The 26562-nt window shown below is 37.3% G+C and overlaps 1 protein-coding gene across 1 annotated transcript in view; it reads left to right on the top strand.

Annotated features, from left to right (window-relative positions):
* Positions 1–26562, top strand: part of LOC124821400 (uncharacterized) — a 74368-nt gene that overhangs the window by 37260 nt on the left and 10546 nt on the right. Inside the window, 15 exon segments of the mRNA XM_088104632.1 lie at positions 7808–8021; positions 11751–12167; positions 12241–12515; positions 12627–12712; positions 12802–12888; positions 13005–13266; positions 13342–13749; positions 13831–13927; positions 20869–21188; positions 21725–21841; positions 21971–22138; positions 22316–22438; positions 22527–22616; positions 22707–22813; positions 22885–23033. Of these exon segments, the coding sequence (XP_087960758.1) occupies positions 7808–8021; positions 11751–12167; positions 12241–12515; positions 12627–12712; positions 12802–12888; positions 13005–13266; positions 13342–13749; positions 13831–13927; positions 20869–21188; positions 21725–21841; positions 21971–22138; positions 22316–22438; positions 22527–22616; positions 22707–22813; positions 22885–23033 (2920 nt within the window).

The following is a 26562-nucleotide window of genomic DNA, read 5'->3' as shown; positions in this document are numbered from 1 at the left end:
GTGTGATCTCCTTGGCTTTGTCTGTATCCCAAGGAGGAAACCATTGCTTTTGTAAATCTTGCAAACCATGCTCTAGGGGATTGCTTAAGCCCATAGAATGCTTTCTTCAGGAGGCATACCTTGTTTCTTTCATTTTTCACTTCAAAGCCTGGGGGAATCTCCATATACACTTCCTCTTCTAGATTTCCATGAAGAAAGACATTCTTCACATCCAGCTGGTGTAAGTCCCATCCAAAATGAGCAGCCAAAGCGAGAATAACTCGAACTGTATTCATCTTTGCCACTGGGGCAAATGTCTCCTCAATCAATCGCATATGTTTGGGTGTATGTCTTTATGTCTTTCTATTGTCCCATCTGTCTTATGTTTACTCTGAATATCCATCTACACCCTACTGCCTCCTTGTCTCTTGGCTTATCAACAATCTCCCAACTTGAATTTCTTTTTAATGCATTCATCTTTTGTTAGGGATTCTGAAAGGAATTCCTAACCAGCTCTATCTCTACTCAAACACCACAGTCGAGAATTGGAAAAGAAAGAAGAGTATGATTGGTATTCACAACAAAAGAATCAAGATTACACTGTATCTTAGGAGCTTAACCTCCTTCACCTGGTGCCAAGACCGGTCTACACATACAAACTACTCAACTGGCTAACTGAAACAATAAAGGGTCCTAATATATAGGCCTTTTCCCGCCCCCTCACTTAACTGATTAACCGTTAAGTGTTCTGTTTCCCTTTTCTCCTTTCCTATACTCTCTAAGTCCTAACATTACTCCCCCCTTGAAGATCAACCTTGTCCTCAAGGTTGGAAACGTGAGATTTGATCTCCTTGATCCGCTTCATCATCGTGTATTCATATGAATGGAATCCTTTGGCAACTGCCCTCCAATTCAGGTTTGGAGGTTTGGGTGGTGGCTATTCTTCCTCCAATAACTTCCATCCTTCTTGGATTTTATTAGTTTCATGCATTCTGGTCACCTCATTTCCAGAATTATAAGCCGTGAGGAAATGGTCTTCGATGTCTTTCAAAGCTTCAAAAAGTTCTCTCCCCTCTGCAGGTGCCTCACGAACGGCAAGACCCTTCTTTTGTTCGCTGGTCCACCTCTTCACCAAGTCTGTCCTTCTCTCCCGGGCATTGATTCTTCCATCCACCTTTTCCTCCTCATCCTTCATTCTAATGGTAAGGCCGTTCGGCCAATTACTGAGAGGTTGTTTGGACAGTAAGACCGTTCGGCCTTTGAATCTAATTGTAAGACCGTTCGGCCAATGACTAGGAGACCGTTTTGAGTGTAAAACTGTTCGGCCTTTTACTGTAGCTATAAGACTGTTCGGTTCCTCCCGTCTTCTTCCATTCTGATCCGGCAGTCCTCTCCCGTGCGGATCCGGCAATCCTCTCCCGTTCGGTTCTGGCAGTCCTCGACTGTTCGGTTCCAGCAATTCCCTCACGTTCGGTTCCGGTCTTCTCACGTTTGGATCCAACAGTCCTCTACCGTGCGGTTCTCTTCTCCATATCTTTATGCCGTTCGGCTCCTCCCCCTGCATGCAACCGTTCGTTCTTTATTGACCAATATCGTTCGGTTCCCTGGCAGACCGTTCGGTTCCAGCAGTTCCCTCACGTTCGGATCCAATAGTCCTCTACCGTGTGGTTCTCTTCTCCATATATTTACGCCGTTCGGCTCCTCCCCCCTGCATGCAACCGTTCGTTCTTTAATGACCAATACCGTTCGGTTCCCTGGTAGACCGTGCCTATTCCAAATTGACCCCACACTCTTGGCGGCTCTCGATCGGCCTGGGTGATTGGCCTCGGCCTCCGACCGTGTCACCTCACCGCTTGTTCGTCCCCAAGACGACTGGTCTTCTATGGCCTCGGATTGCTCAGCCAATGACTGGTAGACCGTTTTGACTGTACGATCGTTCACGTTCGATGCTACGAAGTATTCTTCCGCGGTTCCCGACTGCTTACTGGTCGCCACCCTTTCAAAGATGGTACCCCCGTTCCGTTCTCCAAATCGCACCACCACTGCCTCCTTCAGACCTTCCATGAACGATTCTTGGCTTTCTCCTTCCAGGCTTTGAACCAGTAGCCAACGCTCCCCTCCATACTGATGTCAGCTAGGCGCACCTTTTCCTCCTCTGCCACCCCTTGCAACTCGAAGAACGTCTCTGCCTTAGAGACCCACCCCAAAGGATCAAACCCTTCGAAAGTGGGTAGTTCTACCCTTTTTCCCCGGTTAGGTTGGACATCTCTTCGGTCTTCATCCAGTTCCTCCTCCGAGCATTCCCTTCTCCTCTGATTCTTGTTAACAGAATGTTGATCTTCATCTACAGACCCTGGACTGCCTTCTAATCCCTTTTCCTGGGTCCACACCCTTCCTCCAAGAACTTGCAAGAGTTCTCTAGTTTCCTGCCGCATTTCTTGCATTTTTTTTTTCCATTCTGCTAGCTCCCTTTTCTGTTCGCTGATCCTCCTTTCCCAAGAATTGTCTCTTCCTTCCATCACGCTCCTTTCCCCAAGAATCTGACACCCCTCTCCAAATGGGAATCTGGCAGTTTCTCGATTACTTCTTGATCCTTCACCCCCACTCCGATCCGGCAGGTCGGACCACTTTGTTAGGGATTCTGAAAGGAATTCCTAACCAGCTCTATCTCTACTCAAACACCACAGTCGAGAATTGGAAAAGAAAGAAGAGTATGATTGGTATTCACAACAAAAGAATCAAGATTACACTGTATCTTAGGAGCTTAACCTCCTTCACCTGGTGCCAAGACCGGTCTACACATACAAACTACTCAACTGGCTAACTGAAACAATAAAGGGTCCTAATATATAGGCCTTTTCCCGCCCCCTCACTTAATTAATTAACAGTTAAGTGTTCTGTTTCCCTTTTCTCCTTTCCTATACTCTCTAAGTCCTAACATCTTTTGTTTCATGGCTTGATTCCAATGTTCAAGTTTCATGGCCTCCTGGATTGAGGTAGGAAATTTTGTGGCATCTATGGCAGCAATAAAACTTTTGTGCTTATCAGTGAGATTGTTAGTGCAAACATACTGAGAAATAGGATATTTAGCACATGATCTTCTTTCCTTTCTCAATGCAATGGATAAATCCTCAGTAATACTTACCTCTTCCTCATTGATATCTTCAGGGATCCTCACCTCCGGATTATACAATTTTTCTTGCTTGAGTGTTGAAGTGGGTTGTTTTCTTCTTTCATATTTTTTGCCAAAAAATCTGTCTTTTTCCTCTTCTTCCTCACTATAGACTATGGATATAGACATTTGAAAAAGAAGAGCTCTAGTTACTTCAAGAAGATGACGATTCTTTTTTTCTGCAACCCCATTTTGTTGAGGGGTGTTAACACAAATTAGTTCATGAAGAATACCATTATGAGACAATTGAGAAATTCATGATTCACATATTTAGTACCATTATCAGACCTAATTCTTTTGATATTTTTTCCAAATTAATTTTGGAAAAGACAGAAAAAATTAACAAAAATTTGAAAAACTTCGAATTTATTTTTCATAAGGTATGTCCACGTGACACGGGTACAATCGTCAATGAAGGTAACGAACCATTTGGCTCCGAAAATAGAATCTATGACAGGACTCCAAATATCAGAGTGAATTAAATCAATTGGAGAAATACTCTTTTTATTACTAATAGGATAAGATGCATGATGATGTTTTGACAATTGACAAATATCACAATTAAAAGATTTAACAGACTCCTTGATGGGAAACAAGGACTTGTTAAGACTAAATGAAGGATGCCTAAGCCTTTGATGATGTAACCATATTTGGGAATTTGCCTACGTCTCAGATGTAACTTGTTGACTCATGATTTTTGTGTTGCTTTGGTCATTAAACTCTAAAAAATACAACCCACTCTGCTCCTTAGCTGTTAAAATCGTCTTTCCTGTGGCAAGGTCCTGAAAAACACAATAAGTTGGAAAAAATGTTACTGAAGAATTTAAATCCTTTGTGAGTTTTTGCACAGAGATAAGACTATTAGCTAATTGAGGAACATGTAAAACATCCTTCAATACAATAGATGAGTCCAAAATTATATTCCCAGAGTCGCATATAGGTATACCCTGACCATTCGCAACTGTAATAAATTGTTCTGTATTTCTTTTACCATATGAATCGAAAGACACACTAAAAGCTGTCATATGATCAGTTGCACCTAAATCAAGGATCCAAATACCCTGAGACACATCACCAACAATATTGAGACAATTCTTACCTTTTATGGACTTTGATTCAACCATTGCTTCCAAGTGCTTGAGTTTCTCCTTATAAGCTTTCATATCAAGATCGAGTGGTGGTGGAGGATTATATTGTGAAGGACTAGATTGATTGGTTGCTTCCTGTTCGGAGGTAGTATGATTTACCCATGTTTGAGTAGACCCTTTGTTGTTTCCTATGCGCTCGAGAACATTTTTTCTTCCATCGAGTTTGGAGCATGTTTCCTTGGTATGTCTAGATCTTTTACAATATGAACAATAGTCCCCATGAGTACCTTTTTCAAATGATTTTTCCCCAGTATTTGCTTCCTTATGGACTCCCTTTCCAGTTGTCATGGTAGAGCTTGTGTTGAAGATCCCCCCATTGAGCATGACAATTCTCCGAGTTTCTTCTCCTCTTACTATAAAAAAAACTTCTGATAGGGATGGTAATTTTTCTCTTCCAAAAATCTGCACCCGGATTGGGTCGTACTCCTGATTCAGGCCATGGAGAAATTTAAAAATTCTTCCCTTTTCAATGAATTCAGAAAGTGTGACAACATTTTGTTTTACACATCTTTATTGTTTGGTTCTGATCAAATTCCATCCAAAGACCATTTAGGATTCCGTGATATTCTGATACGGATTGAGAGCCCTATTTTGTATTAAATATCATGTTTTCAATGTCATAGTTAGCAACAAGATCCTTTTTTAATGGAAAAGTACTCTATAAATCATCCCATATTTCTTTTGTAGAAGAATCAAACATATAATTTCTACTTATCTCAGAAATCATGGATTGCCACATCTAAGTCATAATTAATGAATCTTCATTGTCTCAAATTGAAAAATGAGTGTCGTTTGGTCCTGGTCCTCCTCCATCTATGTGATCAAGTCTTGAACGACCCTTGAGAACCCTTCGAATAAATTTGTTCTATTGTAAGAAATTCTAACCATCCAACCGACTGGTACCCCCTATATTTAGTAGGTCATTAGGACCCAAAGGAATAATTTTTACTTTAGACATCCCGTAGAATGCAACCAGGAGTCTCCGGTGACCTTTTCTGAGGAGATGACGGCGTATGGGTCACACTGAGAAAAGGATCAGAACTTAAAACTCATATCTACCCAAATATAGGCCAAATGGGTCGTCACCGACCCTAGGAACAGACTCAGGAGGCTCTGGCGACTCTTTCTGTGGCGGCAGCGAGTGGGTCTCGCCAGAGGTAGGCGCGTGGGGTACACGCGCCGACGACGGTGGCAGCATGTGGGCTACTCGCGCTGTTGACGGTGGCGGCGTGTGACGACTTTTCTCACTAAGCGACTTCCGCCGTTGTGGTTGCCGGTGTCGGGCACACCTTTCTGCCCTATCAATGACCCTAACCGGCAACGGCGGCAGCGACGCGACTGTGCAGCGGAACAGAGCCCCAAGATCGGGAGCTCTGATACCAAGTTGAAAATAGGATTTTGATTTTATTATTCTCAATTATGAAAAAATACATTCTCATATCTCTATTTGTAATAATCTAATTTTCCTAAAAAGAGAAACTAGGTAAACAAAATAAAATATAAGATTATATATCTATTTTCTGTAATTAGGAAGATTCTAAAGATATCTTCTCTAATTACAATATGAACTCTTTTACAACTTTTGAACAAATGTAGTATCATTTGAAGCACATTTACAAACAGATAATTTGTCTCTGGAAGAGTATTATTTTGGATTTTTGAGTTTGTGAATAGAACACTTTGCCACTTCTCATGCTGTCATTCCTAAAACATCACCTCGATTGTCCAGGAAGTTTAGGAAACTAGTAAGCTCTATCAATTTCTCATGAGACTTTGCTTAGAGTTTGAGATTGTCAAAAGTGCCTTGCTAAATAGGAATCTTGTTCCTTCTTTTGATATATGTGATGCTGAACTTAGGGAAGAACAATGTTTACTTACCCAAGGATCCATGTCTCATGACATTGTCTTTCTTGAACTTGTGAGGGCTCCTTACGCTGCCCGAAGAAGTAAAGATTTTGATATGCTACATGTCCAATGATTTTCTTGCAAACAATTTGGACATATTGCTTATAGTTGTCTTAAGTAGTTTTGCATTTAGTGCAAGCAGTAAGGTTATATTATTGGTGACTGTTGTACCCTGTCTATAAGGATAGAAAACCCTAGAGTAGATGGCAACAGGGATGACAAATCAGAGTTGTGAGTGTGATAACCACTGCCAACAAAATGGAAAACAATTTTGAAAATAGACAATAGTTTGAGTTGGTTATAATCATTGTGGCAGATATCTCAATATAAGTTTAAAATATTGAAGGTTGTGCTGGTAGTAATAGAGCACATACCACATCTTGTTCCTCCCTGCCATCAACCTCATCTGTTTGAAGTCTTTAAATATCTTGTTCTGCATGTTAGGATCAATGAGGCCAAAATATGTTGCTCTATAATCTGAATCAGAAGCATGAGAATAACTCTCCCACAGATCTTTGGTGTTGGAGATTCTCAACCCTCTAGTGTTCTTGCAAATTGTATAGTTCCTTTTCCAATTTGGCCGTGAAGCGGTTGAAATTGAAAGAGATGTCACAGCTTCTTTTTTTAACTTCATATTGTTATAATAATTTTGTTACTTTAGTTATTTATGTTTTTGCATGGAGATTTTTTGTGGGTTTCTGTTTTATTTTTTCTTTTAGTTTCTGGGCATATTTTTTGGTTGTGATAATGGGATGGAGGTTGTAGGTTGCTGGAAGGAATGAGATAGAGATTATGGTGCCTTTTTCCCATTCTTGAATTTGTAGGAAAAATGTGTAAAACAATATATATTATATAAGTAATTAGAAAACACTATAACTGATTTAACTGGTTGCGTACATTTTTATCTCTACCTTCCAATTATTTACGAATAAATGTCATTTTGAATGTAAAGTTTTCATGGTGAAACAAATGAAAAGATAGCCCACCCTGGCTTCTGCCTATAATTAAAAATGACCTTAAAATGTTGTATATAATGACTTGAAAAAGAGAGTGACTTTATTTTTTTCATTCATATCAATTATATTCTCCTTACCTCTATTTGTAGCAATCTAATCATCTAAAAAAGGGAAATAAGGAAACAATATATTGAAAAATAATCTAGAAGATCCTACAAATATTTTATCTAATTAGGAAGATTCTATATATATTTTCTCTAATTAAGAAGATTTTATAGATATTTTTTCTAATTACAACATAATGCTATATATTTTATTAAGAGTTATGTTGTAAGTAGGATATTAAATGCATTATCGGATGTTGTTAGAATATTAAATGTATTACTAGAAGCTAATAGAAGTTGTTAGAAGATTCTAGAGATCTCTTTGTAGTTATTACTTAGAGTTCTCTATATATACAGACTAATGTACTGTTTCAAATGAATCAATTGAATAAATTTTATTTTTCTTCTATATTAATTCTTTCAATATAAGTAAAAAAGAAACATAATTGAGTATGTATATGTTTATGTCATGTATATAATCTACATCATAGATAGACCACCTCATCTACATCTATATGGTCTAATGATTTTATCTTTTATCAGGTCGGCCTGTTGGTTGTTGTTTCACCTTTGATTAGAATACATAATGGAACTGGATTTTCAATGGAACTTCAATTCCAGCGGCTTGAGCCAAAGGAAGATGAGTTTGCATCTCTGTTGTTAAGACCAGGCGATTCTATTGATGATTCTATGGCTATGTTTGATGCCATAAACTTCTCTGGGGGAGTAAAGAGGGCTTTAATTTCTTTGAGTGTTGGTATACATTTTCACTATATGTACTTTTATTGACTTTTCCTTTTCATTTCACAACTTTTCTTCTATTCGCAATTGTCAGCTATTCACACCTAGAAGTTATAATCAAGGTTGTCAAACTCGAAAATTAACTTAAACTCATGAAAGCTTGGTAAACTCAAATAGTAAACCCGTTGTCCATTCACTATAATGCATTGTTTTACTACATAAAAGTAAAACATGAATATGAAAGTGTATGTTGCTGCTCTTGGTATTGGTAGCCCTTCTATGCTGGTTAATAATATTGCATTCTCATTCTCAATTTCGTTAGTTCCACTTCTTAACCGTTCAGATATACATCAACACCAGAAAAAGGAAGAAATTTTTAGCTCAAGGGACTTCACAAGGGTCCTCTAGTCATTGGATTTAGTATCAATTTCAAATTATAAATTTAGTATTAGGTTAGGAGGAAAAAGGAAAGACATATAAAACTGATTTTGTTATTGGTATGTGTTAGAATCTTTTTATCTGTATTATTTCTATTAAAGTCTTTACTTTTATTAATTATATTTTTTCTTTATTTAGGAGATTATAATTATCAGGTATGATTAGGATATCCCTGAAATATAGGGATTCTTTCTGTAGGAGTTATTATTATACTTCCTAAAATAGCTTTCTAGCATTGTATATATGGATTTGTAATCTCAGCATAATAAGATATACGTGTTACCCTAAATTATGAGATGGCATCAGAGCTCTCAACATCTGGGAGCCGCCTCTGATTGCGCACTAAAACCCTAGCCGGAAGCCTTCATTGCTGCCACTCTCTCTTTCAAAACAACCTTAATTGTTGTTGCCAACACAACTCTACACAGTAGCCTTCATTGCTGCAGTGTTTTTTCTTTTGTAGTGCTTTTCCTTTCAAATCTCTTCTCACTACATTACCATCGTTCTGTTGCTTGGACATGGCAAACCACACGGTTGAAGTGCTCCTACTGCATCACAAACCAATCAGGAACAACTCCAGAACCTCAACATTGCCTATCGCTTAAATGGGACGAATTATTTGAAATGGGCCTAGCTTGTTCGCAAAACTTTAAAAGGTAAAGGGAAAGCTAGATAAACAACCTAACCCATATTGGATACTAGATTTTGGGGCTACCGACCATATGACACCCTTATCTAACATTTTTTCTCCTCTTACATTCCTTGCCCTAGCAACAAGAAAATATCCTTAGCTGATGGCTCTCTAATGACTGCAGCGGGTCAAGGAGATGTTCAAATAAGCCCATTTATCACCCTTAAAAATGTCATTCATATTCCTAAATTATCTGTTAGTTTAGTCTCCATTAAAAAACTCATACACGATCTCTCATGCAATGTTATTTTTTCTAACAATGATTGTATCATTCAGAACCAACAATCGGGGAGGATGATTGGACATGCTGGAGGCTGTAATGGCTTGTATTACTTGGACAATCCAAATCTGCCATCAACCCTGGGAAATAGCAACTCTTTTTTCTTTGATTCAGTAAAGACCAGTAGGGAGAAGGTCTTCCTTCATCATTGTCATCTTGGACATCCTTCCTTTAGGGTCATAAAATTATTATTCCCTTCCCTTTTTAGCAAATTGGATGTGGCAAGTCTCAATTGTGAAGTGTGTGAACTTGCTAAACACAAACGTGTTTCTTTCCCTGTTAGTAATAATAAAAGCACTTTTCCCTTCTATTTAATTCATACTGATGTATGGGTCCCTCAAATGTCACAAATGTTTCTGGTGCTCGTTGGTTTATTACCTTCATAGATGATTACACTCCTGTCACATGGGTTTTCTTCCTAAAACAAAAATCTGAAGTAAGCTTTGTGGTTCAAAGTTTTTTCTCAGTGGTAAAAGATCAATTTGGTGTTAGCATTAAGAGGATTAGATCTGATAAGGCCAAAGATTACTTCAATCATGGGCTTATTTCTTTTGTCAAAAGGAAGGTATCATTCATGAGTCCTCTTGTGTTAAAACTCCTCAACAAAATGGGATTGCAGAGAGGAAAAATGGACACCTTCTTGACCAAACTAGAGCTCTCCTTTTTCAACATAAGGTTCCTAAAAGTTTTTGGAGGGAGGTTGTTCTCACTGTCTGTTATCTAATTAATAGACTACCTTCTAGTATTCTAGCTTCCAAAAGCCCTATGGACGTTTTGTCATCCTTTTATCCTAATATGTCCACATCCAACCACCTTGTTCCATGCATCTTTGGTTGTGTCTCTTTTGTCCATGTCCACAGTAGTGATAGAGGTAAACTTGATCCTAGAGACTTAAAATGTGTTTTCATAGGGTACTCATCCACACAAAAGGGATATAAATGCTATCACCCACCATCCAAAAAGTTCTGTCTCGTGATGTCACCTTTTTTTAGCACAAAAGTTACTTCTATAAAGATCATCTTCAGAGGGAGACTACACCAAATGAAGATGATATCCTTATGCTTCCTGACTTAAGCTTAGGACCAGAAATAAGGACTAAAAGTATAACAGTTGAGACTCAAGATGGGGCTAATGTAAGATTTGATAAAAATCTGGTTTATACAAGGAAGACAGAGACCATTCCAGAGTCTGTCCATGTTCAACCATCCAACCCAACATTACATGAGGTAACTATCCCTAATCCTTTAATCTCCAATGCATCAAACTCTGTTTTTCCAGATATACATGAATTTGAATCCAGTCCAGCATCCCTTTACGAGGACCTAGATATTCCAATTGCCCTTAGGAAAGAGACTAGGAAATGCCCTACCAAGCCATTGTACCCTCTAGCTAATTACCCATCCTTTAAAAACTTTTCACCTACCTGTAAAGCCTTCCTCACAAACTTAAACACCACAACCACACCTACCTCTTTATCTAAGGCATTGAGTGATAAAAAGTGGAAACAAGCTATGGACATGGAAATGGAAGCATTAGAAAAGAATAGTACTTGGGATTTGGTGGCTCTCCCGAATGGAAAAAGACCAGTTGGGTGAAGGTGGATATATATTATAAAATACAAGGCTAATTTGTACTCCATATGTCTCTTCACAAGACAACCTTGCAGATATTCTAACAAAGGGGCTGAACAGTAACAACTTCGAAAGTATTGTTTCCAAGCTGGGAATGGAAAATACCTATTCACCAGCTTGAGGGGGAGTGTTAGAATCTTTTTATTTGTATTATTTCTATTAAAGTCTTTGCTTTTATTGATTATATTTCTTCCTTATTTAGGAGATTATAATTATCAGGTATGATTAGGATATCCCTGAAATATAGGGATTCTTTCTTTAGGAGTTATTATTATAGTTCCTAAAATAGTTTTCTAGCATTGTATATATGGATTTGTAATCTCAGCATAATAAGATATACATTTTACCCTAAATTATGAGAGTATGAGTGTTTGATACATGAACACTAAATTTAGTCTAATTAAGGAATTGCAACAGAATATGAATTGTACAAATCTAGTGTAATCAAAATTTTCCTAAATATGGGTTTAATCTCTTATAATTATTGTAATTACACTACATGACTGTCTCTTTTGCAGTTGCTTCGCTAGATGCATCAACAAATGGGTTTAGTTCAGTAGCATATTATGTCTTTGATCAACAGATCTTTTTATTTTATTCTGGATAAATACGTTTTCTCCAACAGATCTGTCATTATTTGTTTTCCCAAGATAGTAGTACCATTTAAAATTTATCCTGATATGGAGTTTGGTGATTATTTTTCAGGTAACTTCTTATTTTCATTTAGACCCAAAATAGCAGAGGAGCTGATTAATTCTGAAAGTTCTCTTTCTTTGGAATGGTCGGATTATATTAAAGGTGGAAAAGCTGTTCATCTATCAGGAATATTTAATAAATTGAACTACAGAATTCGCAAGGCATTATTTGAAAAATCAGTCAAGTGTTCCTTTAGCACATCATGTTGCACCCTCAAGTCTGAGGGGAAGAATATTGCAAATATGCATTTTCTCATTCAAACAATTGCTACGGAAATCCCTATTGTACCCGAAAAGTCTGCTGCTGTGTTGAAAAATGATAATCCAACAGTTTCATTGCTAGAAAAGAAAGAAATATATCTTCTTCCTACTGTGCGGGTGACTAATTTATTGCATTCTGAGATAGATGTCATTCTAAGTGAAACAGGTATAAAATGAAAGCATTCACAAATATATTAGTTTTAATTCTGTATTAATTTTTAATGTTAATTATGGTGAAGATCAGTCAAATCTGGTTGGATATGACAAAATTGGGAAGCAGGCGATTATACCATGTGGTTCCACAGTTGACTTTTATGCCAATCCAGAAGTTATATACTTCACTGTGTCTCTACCTTCTTCCAATTCAAGTTCCAAGCCAGTAAATAGTGGAGACTGTATGAAGAAGTTTCTGAAGCAGAACAATGATGTCCATCATCTGGATATAAATTTGGACTTTGGAGGAAATTTTTTTGCAACCTTGAGATTGTACCGTGGAAACAGGGGCGTACTGGAGGTTATTCTGCTAGCCTTTGCTTTCATTCTGTGAATATATATAAGTGAAGTCTACATATATATATTGATTCAGTTACTCTAGTTTCTTACGAGTCCATCAATTTGCTTGCAGGTTGTCATTTTTACATCCTATTCCATTAAGAATGATACAGACTTTCAAATTTTTGTTCTTGAAACGAAAAGGTCTCCTTTATCCAGGTAATCCCACACCCTTTTTTATCAAATTAGCAGAAACATTAGAATCATCTATATAAATTCTTGCGTATGGTTTTTCTCTCCATGTACAGAATTGAATTAGAGAACTTAAATCTGGGTGTTCCTTCAGAGCTAGGTTTATGTTTGCCACCAAAGTCGACTAGTTCATGGTTCTTGAAGTAAGATGAGTTATTATTGTTCGCTTAATGATTTAATATGTTAAACAATGCTACCTAGATTTGCCTGTTTTATGATCTTTATTTTTCCAGTGTCTTATTGGTCTCTTTGTTTCCAGATCTGAAAGAGTGCTTCTGAAGTTGCTGGAGGACCATACATCTGAGGCATTGCTTGACTTTGGTTCTCTATCAGGCCTTGCAGAGATAAGCTTTGAAAAAGAAGAGGGATCTGGAATTAAATCAGTAACAAAGCTTGGAATTTCTATAGGTCCTTCTTTAGGAGAAATTGCTGTGCCATCACAAATGGTGACCTTGGTTCCACGATATGTAATTTGCAATGAATCTGAAGAATGTATCACCATTCGCCAATGCTATTTACAGGTATGCATTATGTATGTATAATGTACCTGTTCATTTATCTCTCTCTTTTCAGTAAGTGATTTAGCTGTCTTCAAGGATGAGGTGGCAGGTGTTATCTCCATTAGCAGCAAACAGCGAAGGCCACTACAGCTGAAGGAAGGATTTAAAAAGATGAGAGAGTTCAGTGTATTTGAGCATTTTATCAGAAAGCACAGAAGTTCTAGTGACAATACCTTGTTATATGTTCAGATTCAATTAAATGAGGCTGGATTGGGATGGTCTGGGCCAGTTTGCATAGCCTCTCTAGGACATTTTTTCCTGAAATTCAAAAAACAGACTAATGAAGTTACAATATCAGACAACAAAATGACACAATTCGCAGCTGTGCATGTGGTGGAAGAAGGTTCTACACTTGTTTCAAGGTTCTACAGGCCCCCAACTATGAGCCTGCCTTATCGAATTGAGAATTGTTTGCAAAGTCTATCAATAACTTACTATCAAAAGGTGCATAAGAGTTTTCTCTGTTTTATATTTTCCCTTTATCATTTACCTTTTTTCCCATCACATCATTTGAGAAATTTCCAGGGTTTGTTGGAACCAGAAGTTCTTGGACCTGCATGCAGTGCTGATTATGTATGGGATGATTTAACCCTTCCTCGAAGATTGGTTATCTGCATCAATGGTTGTCATTTGAACCTTGTTATAGACTATTTAAGTTAACAATTCTCCGTATAACTAATTTGGAGTGGTCCTTATGATTGGCAAAGTTAAAATTTAGTAAAGCTTTGTAAAATTTGCCTGAGATTAGTATATCATAAAATTTGGGTTTGGACCTAAACCAATCCTATAAACCTGACTCGTCAGATTAGAATAGCCCAAGCTTTACTAACTCTATTTAAGTCATAAGTTTGGGACTAAATTACCACCCTTGTGGTTGCAGTTAAGGCAACCTCCAAAGAGACCACAAGCGATGTGGGCTAGGGTTGACCACTACTAAGACAACTTTCTAGCATAGTACCTTAGCCACTAAAGTATTTGATGTTCCTAAATTGGAATATTTGATACCTTTAGCTATGATTACCTCTTAAAATTTGAACTTTGGGTCTAACTCAAACCAACAAAAGTGGTTTGCAAAACTACATATGATTTGTAAGTTATATTTATGTCATATCTATAGTCAATGTAAGACTAAATCACCACGATTAAGGTTGTAATTAAGGCAACCTCTAAAAGAGACTACAATTAAGACAACTTTTCAACACTCTCCTTAGACCGACAAAACTATTTCTCAAGGAGTTGAAGGTGATGTTGTGGTTTCTTATGTATTTGCACATGACTTACAAGTTCCAAATCTCCCACCCTTTTGAAAAGACCCAACATGTGGTATCAGAGCGAGCGGTTGGTTCAGGTGATCAACTCATGAGTATTGTTGTAGATTGGGTGAAGAATGCTTCCACTTGAGGAAGAGTGTAGCAATGTAGAAGATACTCACACTCACACTAGAGGGAGAGATTGTTGGAGTCAAGTGTGAGTTTGAGTTCTACATTTGGTAAGAATAGGCAAGAAGAGCAACATATAGAGCGAAAGCCACAAACTTATTTCCTTAAGGTAGTGTCATGGTTTCTTATATGGGTTTTCCCATGACTTGTATATCCTAAATCTACCTAGTGTCAACCCTTGAAAAAGCCCAACGGTTTTGTCATTGAAAACTATTCATGTGTGTTTTCAACATATATTTGTAATAATTTGGATTATTTGAAATTGCATCTAAACTACACACCAAATTCCTTTTTATTTGAGGTTGATTGTAAAAAGTATACAAGTGGTTATAGGAAATTTTATTCATATATACATGATATGATTTGCAACTCTAGTTTTTTAGATTTCATCTCTCCTTGGACAACTTTTTTGCATTTAGGAGTTTTGAAGACATCTTTTACAATTTTTGGGATCTCTACGTAACAATTGTAAATTGAAATTTGGCAAGTTTTCCATGACACAATTAAATAAGGGGTGGTGGTTGCATGATCTATCCTATTTCCAAATAGCAATAGGAAGGTAAAGATAAACTAATCCAATGGGTTTTGGAATGTGAAATAGATTCAAATTCACTTTCATTTAATTGTAAAATTTCAGGATAAGAATTATGTTGTGGGTCTTCTAAGTCTTAATGTTAGAGAATCACAATTCTTCTTTAGTGAACACATCTACCCATTGGTAATTAAAGTGTCAAAGGTTAGTTGTGATTTCTCTTTAGACATCTTTCTTAGAGGGACATTCTATTTGTGTTTTTCATGGACATATTAGATGCCATGTGTTGAGAGTCCCACATCACTTACCTCACTTGCTGTGCAAAAATAAGACTTATTTTATTATTCTGAATCATAAAAAATATATTCTCATACCCTCTATTTGTAATAATCTAATTCACCTAAAAAGAGAAATAGGGAAACTAGGAAGACTAAGAAAATAAAATAAAATAAAAGATTATGTATCTATTTCCTCTAATTAGGAAGATTCTAATGATATTATCTCAAATTACAACACTCCCCCTCAAGTTGGTAAATGAATATCAATCATTCCCAACTTTCCTACAAGATCTTGAAATCTACCCGGAGGAAGCCCTTTTGTAAAAATATTTGCTATTTGAAGTTTTGTGGGAACATGAGTTGTAATCACAAAGCCCCTGTCAAGATTATCTTTGATTAAATGTCTATCAATTTCAATGTGTTTGGTTCTGTCATGCTGTACTGAATTATGGGCTATGCTCATAGCAGACTTATTGTCACAGTGTAGTTGCAACGAGTTCTCCACTTTGACTTTAAGATCTCCAAAATGATTTTCATCCAGAGTCCTTCACACATTCCTTGAGCAAGGGCTCGAAATTCAGCTTCTACACTAGAACGGGATACTCTATCTTGCTTTTTGCTTCTCCATGTTACCAGACTATCTCCAAGAAATACACAATACCCAGAAGTAGATTTTCTGTCAGTAATAAAACCTGCATAGTCAGCATCAATATATATCTTCATAGTCAATGTGTCTTCCCTTTTGAATAATAGCCCCTTTCCTGGACTTGACTTCAGGTATTGGAGAATTTTGTCAACTGCTTGCATGTGTCTCTCTCTTGGACCATGCATAAATTGGCTCACTACACTCACAGCATAAGCAATGTCTGGTCTTGTGTGTGATAGATAAATCAATTTTCCCACCAATCTGATATTAGGCCTTTTCTATAGGAGCACTTTCTTCACTTCCAATTCTGTGATTCTGTTCTATAGGAACTGTTGAGGTTCTACATCCCAACTTTCCTGTTTCTTTGAGGAGATCAAGTACATATTTCCTTTGGGAGATGAAAATTCCGTTCTTGGAGTAGGCAACCTCTATTCTAAAAAAATATTTGAGTTTTCATAGGTCTTTCATTTCAAATTGAGCTTCCAAATTATCTTTTAATGCCAACTTTTCTTTTTCATCATCTCCTGCAATAATCATATCATCCACATATACAAGAAATAGAGTGAGTTTACCTGTAGAAGAGTGCTTTATGAATAGAGTATGATCTCCTTGGCTTTGTTTGTATCCCAAGGAAACCATTGCTTTTGTAAATCTTCCAAACCATGCTTTAGGGGATTTCTTAAGACCATACAATGCTTTCTTCAGGAGGCATACCTTGTTTCTTTCATTTTTCACTTCAAAACCTGGGGGAATCTCCATGTACACTTCCGCATCTAGATTTCCATGAAGAAAGGCATTCTTCACATCTAGCTGGTGTAAGTCCCATACAAAATGGGCAGTCAAAGCGAGAATAACTCGAACCGTATTCATCTTTGCCACTGGGGCAAATGTCTCCTCATAGTCAATCCCATATGTTTGGGTATATCCTTTTGCCACCAATCTAGCTTTATATCTTTCTATTTCCCATCTGTCTTATGTTTCACTGTGAATATCCATCTACACCCTACTGCCCTCTTGTCTATTTGGCTTATCAACAATCTCCTAAGTTGAATTTCTTTCTAATGCATTCATCTCTTCTTTCATGGCCTTCTGGATTGAGGTAGGAATTTCTGTGGCATCAATGGCAGTATTAAAACTTCTATGCTTATCAGAGAGGTTGTTAGTGCAAACATACTGAGAATTAGGATATTTAGCACATGATCTTATTTCCTTTCTGAATGCAATGGGTAAATCCTCAGTAATACTTACCTCCTCCTCATTGATATCTTCAGGCATCCTCACCTCCAGATTAAACAATTTTTCTTGCTCGAGATTCGAACTGGGTTGTTTTTCTCTTTCATATTTTTTGCCAAAAAATCTGTCTTCTTCCTCATTGTGGACAATGGTAGCTTCATTGCTCAGGTCTTGGGCATCCTGCAAAGACAAACATGGTAATGACAAGAAGGAGACTTCATCCACTTAAAGTGCTTTCTCCCCCTGAAGTAGTGGACTGACATAATAGGATTGTGTTTCATGAAAGGTTACATCCATGGTGATAAAGATGCGACGACTCTGAGGATGATAACATTTGTACCCTTTTTTATTAGAAGGATACCCAATAAAGACACATTTAAGAGCTCTGGGATCTAATTTACCACGGTGAGGATGATGAGAGTGAACAAAAACAACACATTCAAACACTCGACTAGGTAGACTCGTTGTTAGGGAAGAAAAAGGAACAAAAGACAATAGAGACTCTATAGGACTAATGTCATTTAAGATATAAGTGGGTAACTTGTTGATGAGATATGTGGCAGTTAACACAGCTTCTCCCTAGTAATTTTTTTGGAACAGACATTTGAAAAAGAAGAGTTCTAGTTACTTCAAGAAGATGACGATTCTTTCTTTCAGCAACCCCATTTTGTTGAGGGGTGTTAACAGGTTAGTTCATGAACAATACCATTATGACACAAAAAATTCAGAAATTCATGATTCACATATTCAGTACCATTATCAAACCTAATTCTTTTGATATTTTTTCCAAATTGATTTTGGACAAGACGGAAAAAATTAACAAAAATTTGAAAAACTTCGGATTTATTTTTCATAAGGTATGTCCACGTGACACGGGTACAATCGTCAATAAAAGTAACGAACCATTTGACTCCGGAAATAGAATCTATGATAGGACCCCAAACATCAGAGTGAATTAAATCAAATGGAGAAATACTCTTTTTATTACTAATAGTATAAGATGCATGATGGTGTTTTGACAATTGACAAATATCACAATTAAAAGACTCAACAGACTCCTTGGTAAACAAATGGAGAAACATTGACTTGATAAGACTAAATGAAGGATGTCCAAGCCTTTGATGATGTAACCATATTTGGGATTTTGCCCATGTCTCAGATGTAGCGTGTTGACTCATGATTTGTGTGTTGCTTTGGTCATCAAACTCTAAAAAATACAACCCACTTTGCTCCTTACAAGTTAAAATCGTCTTCCCCGTGGCAAGGTCCTGAAAAACACAATAAGTTGGAAAAGATGTTACTGAACAATTTAAATCCTTTGTGAGTTTTTGCACAGAGATAAGACTATTAGCTAATTGAGGAACATGTAAAACATCCTTTAATATAATAGATGAGTCCAAAATTATATTCCCAGAGCCGCATATAGGTATACCTTGACCATTCGCAACTTTAATAAGTTGTTTGTTGTTGCTTTTTCCATGAGTCGAAAGACCCACTAAAAGGTGTCATATGATCAGTTGCACCCGAATCAAGGATCCAAATATCTTGAGACACATGACCAACAATATTGAGACAAATCTTACCTTTTATGGATAGAGTACATGATCCAGAGGACTTACTCATTGATTCTACCATTGCTTCCAAGCGTTCGAGTTTCTCCTTATAAGCTTTCATATCAAGATCTGGTGGTGTGTGTGAAGGACTAGATGGATTGGTGGCTTCCCATTCTGAGGTAGTATGATTTACCCATCTTTGAGTAGACCCTTTGTTGTTTCCCATGCACTCGAGAACATTCTTTCTTCCATGGAGTTTGAAGCATATTTCCTTTGTATGTCCAGATCTTTTATAATATGAACAATAGTCCCCATGAGTACCTTTTTCAAACGTCTTTCCCCCAGCATTTGTGCCCTTGTGGACTCCCTTTCCAGTTGTAATGGCAGAGCCTGTGTTGGAGATCCCTCCATTAAGCATGACAGTTCTCCGATTTTCTTCTCCTCTTACCATAAAAAAAACTTCTGAGAGGGATGTTAATTTTTCTCTTCGAAAAATTTGAACCCGGATTGGGTCGTACTCATGATTCAGGACTGGAGAAATTTTAAGATTCTTTCCCTTTCAATGAATTCAGCAAGAGCGGCAACATCTGTTTTCACATCTTTATTGTTTGGATCTGATCGAGTTACATCCAAAGACCATTCAGGATTCCGTGATATTCTGATAGAGACAGGGAGCCCTATTTTGTATTAAATATCATGTTCTTGATGTCATAGTAAGCAGCAAGATCCTTTTTTAAAGAAAAGGTACTCTGTAAATCATCCCATATTTCTTTTGCAGAAGAATGAAACATATAATTTCTCCTTATCTCAGGAATCATGTATTGCCACATCCAAGTCATGATTAATGAATCTTCATTGTCCCAAATTGAAAAATGAGTGTCGTCTGGTCCTAGACCTCCTCTATCTATGTGATCAAGTTTTGAACGACCCTTGAGAACCCTTCGAATAAATTGGCTCCAATGTAAGTAATTCTGACCATCCAACCAACAGGTACTTCCTATATTTGTTAGGTCATTAGGTACCCCAAAGGAATACTTTTTACTTCAGACATCCCGTACCCATGAAAAGGAACAAAACTTCAAACTCAGATCTACTCAAATATAGGCCAAACAGGTCGTCACCAACCCTAGGAACAGACTCAGGAGGCTCCGACGACTCCTCTGTGGCAGCGGCGGCGAGTGGGTCACACCAAGAAAAAAGGGGAAGAACTTAAAACTCATATCTACTCAAATATAGCCCAAACGAGTCGTTACCGACCTTAGGAATAGACTCAGGAGGCTCCGGCGACCTTATCTGTGGGATACACGCACCGGCGACGGTGGCGGCGTGTGGCGATGCGTGGCGGCTCCTCTCACGGAGTGACTTCCGGCGTTGTGATCGCCGGTGTTGGCCGCACCTTTCTGCCCTATCAACGACTCAATCGGCGAGAGCGGCAGCGGCAGTGGTCGGACAGCGGCGGCGCTGCGACTATTGTAGCGGAATGGAGCCCCAAGATTAGGAGCTCTGACACCAAGTTGAAAATAAGACTTATTTTATTATTCTCAATCATAAAAAATACATTCTCATACCCTCTATTTGTAATAATCTAATTCTCCTAAAAAGAAAAATAGGAAAACTAGGAAAATAAAAGATTATGTATCTATTTCCTCTAATTAGAAAGATTCTAATAATATTATCTCAAATTACAACAGTATATTTGTTGGGCACTAGAATATTTAATGATATGGTGGCGTTGTTTTGTTGTTAAGTTGTAAGATACTATCTTGAACAATATGATTGTAATGTTTTGTTGTATTATTAAGCCCTCTCTTTCAGTCTAAAGCAGTAGTGGTACCGGAGGGATCAAGTAATAATCTAATAGTATTTTTAATTTTTGTTGTAGATAGCCTTCAATTACGAGAGATTAAATTGGATAAGGTGCGAGCATGGAAACCATTTTTTAAACTTGGGCAGCAAAGGGTATTAGCTCCCCGTTTGCTTTTGGACAGAAGATCAAGAGATCAGATGATGAGTTTCAGTCGTCATAATGGCCTGGAAATGGAAAAAGTGGGGTATGAAATATATGCAGAGGGTCCAACAAGAGTTCTGCGAATTTGTGAGATCCATAATAGTTTCAAGATGGATACAGTTATTAATTTGTGTGCAAAAGTTCAATTGAGAGTTTCTCAGTTTGCAATTCACCTACTTGAACATGTAAAACAGGTATTCTTGCTTCTATTAGGTGTTTTAATCTATCAACATCTACTATCTGTTGAATGTAGTTGAAGTTGTACTTTCCATGTTTAATATTTTTGTGTATTGTGCATAAAATATAATTTAGTTTTGGAGCAAAAGGTATATAGTGTCTCTTGAATGCTGTCATATTGTACTCAACGTTTCAAAGTATGTAGATTGTAGGGTCTCGAGTCCATCCATCCAAAGAAAAATGAAAATGGAAAGTAGTATCTTAGATACATCTATAATTACTGATTTTATATGGATAGCGTTGTAGTGGGTCAATCACAAACATTGACAATAGTAGTGATTGTGAAGTTTTAGTGGCGCGAAATATTTCCTTGAAAAAGGGATTTGATTTTTTCTAGTTTACAATATGTTGTCATATTCAATTCACAGTGAAAGCACAACAGGTAGGATTATGCCTCTTTCCCCCCCTATGTTTTAAACTTCACCCTTTTGTTCTGAAACATTTGCACTCTTGCTAATTTCTACTGATTTTGCTGAGCTTTTTTTTTCTTAAGGAGGAAGACAACAATGAGTGCAAAGATTTTACTCCAATTGTAATTGCAAAGCTTGGGAATCTGCACGTGATTACTGTTTCTAATAATAATCAAACATATAACCAATTCAGTTTACAGGTAATGTCTATAAAATACTTTACCCAAGTTCTTAACTAACTTGATTCACCTTTTTTGTTCATACCAAGTCTCAAGACAGTATTTCTGTCAAAGAAATTATTGATACTATCCTATTCATTATTAATCCAGTACATGAATTTGGAGCTTAAGTGGAATGGAGCTCCTTTTGCATCAATGCTTCGCAGACATCAACTAGATTACAGTGACTCCAATGATAGTGTACTAAAGATTGTTTTTGTTGTACTTACGTCATACTCCAACGTTAAGCAATTTAGATACTCATCAATTTTTCTTCAGGTAAAGTAGAATACTAGTTTTTTCTCCAACCCTCCCCCATCTTTCTAGAATTTTGTTTACTTTTAAGCTTTTTAAATTGTTAGAAGTCAAGAATTTTCCATTTTAAAGAATGAATTCACTAATTCCATGTGTGCGCTGGTATTGTTCTTATATGATTTGACTTATTGTTTTGTTTAGCCGATTGATTTGAATCTTGATGAGGAGACATTGATGAAAGTTGCATCATTTTGGAGAACTTCTCTTAGTGACTCTGAGAGTCAGCGATTTTACTTTGACCATTTTGAAATCCATCCAATAAAGGTTTACTTCTTCATTGGAGTTTATCTTTCATTTAATTTGAATGTTTTGGCTTAAGTTATATTTTTGAATATATTTTTGTATTTTGTAGATCATTGCAAGCTTTATCCCTGGGGAATCACGTTCAAGTTACAACTCAACGCAGGAGGCTTTGAGATCCTTAATTCATAGTGTGATAAAGGTTGTCTAACATTTCTTCATTAGCCTATTTTCTTAAACATGATGTATACTTGTGTAGTTAGTCATGATAAATCCTTATTTTTCTCAACAGGTACCTCCCATAAAAAACATGGTAGTAGAATTGAATGGCGTCCTGATTACCCATGCTCTGATAACAATACGTGAATTATTTATTAAATGTGCACAACATTATTCATGGTAAGCCTGTGACAGGCTTTCTTTTCAATTTTGTATCAAATTCATGACTAAAAATGGAAGAGTTTCTCCAGGTATGCAATGAGGGCCATATATATTGCTAAAGGAAGCACTTTGCTTCCCCCAGATTTTGTTTCTATTTTCGATGACTTGGCTTCATCATCCCTTGATGTATTCTTTGATCCATCTCGTGGATTGGCAAATCTTCCAGGACTCACCTTAGGTATACTATATGCTCTATTAGCTTCTTGTATGCTCCACTTTTAAGAACCTAGAAATAGATTAAGTTTTCAGTAAAAGATATTAAAGAGAAGTGAAAAAATGAGTTGCAATTTTTTTATTAAATTTTTAAATAGACACCAAGGGTATTCTATGCTATGTTCTTATTAAGCTTGTTGCTTCCTCTTCTTCCCTTACTCTCAAAGCATACTATGATGTCGGTTGAGTTGATGATTGTAGATCTACATACGGGGAAGTTATATACCTAGGTCACAATTTGGTCTCTTGGTGGTCTAAGAATCAAGAAGTGATTATTAAATAAAGTGTAAAGGCTGAATATTGTAGCTCAGCTCAAGCAACTGCAGAAATCTTTGGACTGATACTCTCATTTTTGGTTCCCATCATCTAGTGTGACAATTAGATTATTGTCTCCATTTCCCTCAATCACATTCATCATCCCTCTTCATCCCTATGCTAAACAAATGAAAATTGACCTCTATTTTTTCAAGAAAAGTGATGAAGAATCAGCTTACTGTTTTTGGCACATTCCTACTCAAGAACAATGGACTGTTAACTAAACCTATCTCTTTAACACAATTTTAGTTTCTTAGACACAAACTCCATGGGGCTAGGTTTTATCAATGTCGCCCTCTGTAAGTGTTTGGGGAAGGGGAGTGAATACTGCATTCCACATGTTAATTGTATTTTATATCTGGGCTTGAGCCCATCTCAATGTATGCTAGACTATGTATTATATATATGTGTTTCTGTAACATCCCAAAAATACAGTAATAAACCATATAATAGAGTTAATTACATTTAATATTATATCAGTTCAGTCTTACACTAAACAACGTACGCTTACGGCCGAACAGCCTTACATAAGCTTTCCAACTAAACGGTACAAGATAAGAGAAAACATGACCGAACGGTTTACAAAAGTCAAATACCAAACGGTCAGATAACAACAAAGAGAGGAGGTGACCGAACGATCACCTCATAATAAACTACTATCTACTAACCGAACATCCTACGCTTCGACCTTTACTTCCACTTCGACCAAGTTTTCTTCTTCCAGCGCCTCTTCCAGCAGCGCATCTCCTTCTGCTCACATCCACACGGATGATCATTGCAACGACAAGACGAACGCACAAGACAAGACAACACAAGGAAAACACAGGGTAAGCTTATGTAATTTAATTCATGCATCAACATATATGTTAAACAATCCAACACACAAGAGCATTTAAACACATGTATCACTACGAAGCCTATTACTAGACTGACCGTCCGGACTGTATGAAATCTGTGTAGCTACAGGCGTTCGTGCACCCGGGTGATGTAGTAACTGGGATACACTCAACAGCTGCCACCCGAGGTTAGCCCTATCTGTCCAAAGTACCCCTAAGGACTAGGACCTCCTGCCGTTCCCACACATGACCTACCCTCCTCTACGTGAAGACGAGTACTCACGGAACATCAGGATGAACGGCCAGCTTAGCATGCCCACAGTCATACTTTACCAAATCCAGTATTCATACATGAGTCGTTCCTCCCCGGAACGCTCGTTCATATTCCACAACATTTCCAAATCACATTTTCTTCATCTTTCATTAATAAAGATCTCAGTTAACTATCTCGTACAAAGATTCCAATAAACTTTAAAATAACGAACGTTCAACCTGAACTGAGAACAAGATCGAACACGTGGAGCGAACACGAGATATCTCAAATTTTGAACTAGATTAATATCAAGGGTTGATACCGAATTGAGAGATAACGAGTACAGTAATATATTCCAAGAACGAATGGGACGAACGTCAATTTCAACGTTGAGTCAATTAGATGAACGGACTCTTGAGAACTCACTCAGAACATTAAAAGACTAAACCAAGAATGTGGACTCTAGGGTGAAACCAATGAATAAAGATATTTCAAGGCATTCAAAAACCGGTACTTAGAGTGATTCTTCGGAAGAAACCGAACACTTGTGTTTAATTGAGTTTAGTATCAAGAAATCAAAATGTCAGTCAAAGACTGAACAATATAGAGAGCGAACCCTAGAGGGCTTAAAGGAACGCTCGTATTAAAAAAAAATTAGCTTAAGGAAATGGAACGAGTGCCTGGTATAAGACTGAGCACTACTCAGTACGAGCGCTTGGTGTAAGACCGAACACCAATAAACTTAACATAAAAAGGCTTGATAACATAGCACGATAATATTGAAGTAGTGTTTACGAACAATAAAATATACAATTTCATATATACTTAGATTTATAACCGAACGTTAATACCCAACTGTGCTTGACCGAACGCTCATGCACAGTATTATGAAGTGAAGACGCTCGTCCTCAACTAGGATTCTTCCCAAATGAAAGAATCCACTACAAATCCAAATTCACTAGAAAACCGAACGGTTAAGGACCGTTCAGTAACGTACGTACTCTTTCTTAGGAGAATTTCATATTCAAAATTCATCTATATTCAAACTCATTTCTTAACATACAACTTCATAACTTTCCACATTCATATCATAATCACTTTCATATTTCATAACATCCAAACATAGAGATTTCATATATTTCATGCATCAGAACATAGCATAGCCATATTTCATTTCCAGTCATCAAATCAACGAACGTTCATACAGCACAGTAAACATACAGATTAAATTAAATAAGCTTCCCTTACCTCGATACGTGAATGAACGTCCTAAAGGTAGGTTTTGGTTCGTCCGACTACAAATCTTTCTACTCTCAACAATCAACAACTCTTCAAACTAAACCAAACAACATGAAACCAAAAATAACTTAGACTACATGCCCGCATGCAACCAGAACTTGATTTGCATGTAGCGGAAGACGAACGACTAAAGACAGATACACTTACCCATTCAAACTTGAAACTTGTTCGGTTCAAAATGAAGCTTGGGACGCTGGAAGTGCTTCCACGGTGCCTAAACGGTGATCGGAAAAGAGAAAGGGTTTTGGTAGAGAGAAGGGGAAGTTTCTAGAGAGAAGGAGGAGAATTTGAAAGATCAGGATTTTTGGAGAAGATGAGTGCATACAGAGAGCGTGACGCGGTTTTCAGAAAAATCAGTTTTGTTTAAAACGAACGTCCGCTCGTCTGCTGACACCTGCATTCCACTATCTGATTTTTGAATCCTCGTTGATTGACACCTGGCGTCCGAGCAGAGGGGTTTTGGGTGCGTTTTAATAAGGTCTGACAGTTTCTGGGTTTTATAATAAGCTCAAGGAATTCCATTGCACATGACTCTCTCTACATGGTATCTAGGGCCTAATCCAAATTTGTGCCTTGCCGATGGACCCACAGTCCATTAGTGCTGAATTTTTTCTGATTTTTTTCTAGAAGTTGTCTTTTTCTAATTTTCTTCCCTCTTCATCATACATCTTTTTCTGTCAGTTTTTTCCCATTTTATAAGGTTTCTGCTGTTGAAATTGCTGCCATTAGCTACTACAACCTAAACCTCACTGATGGAGTTGCATTGTCCGAACAACTCTAGTGTTGTTGAT

This window comes from Vigna umbellata, chromosome 1, assembly GCF_029865625.1.
Source record: "Vigna umbellata cultivar VRB3 chromosome 1, Vumbellata_1.0, whole genome shotgun sequence".
NCBI classification, from domain to species: domain Eukaryota; kingdom Viridiplantae; phylum Streptophyta; class Magnoliopsida; order Fabales; family Fabaceae; genus Vigna; species Vigna umbellata.
Note: the sequence above shows the minus strand (reverse complement) of the source record. Positions and strands in the feature narration are given on the sequence as shown.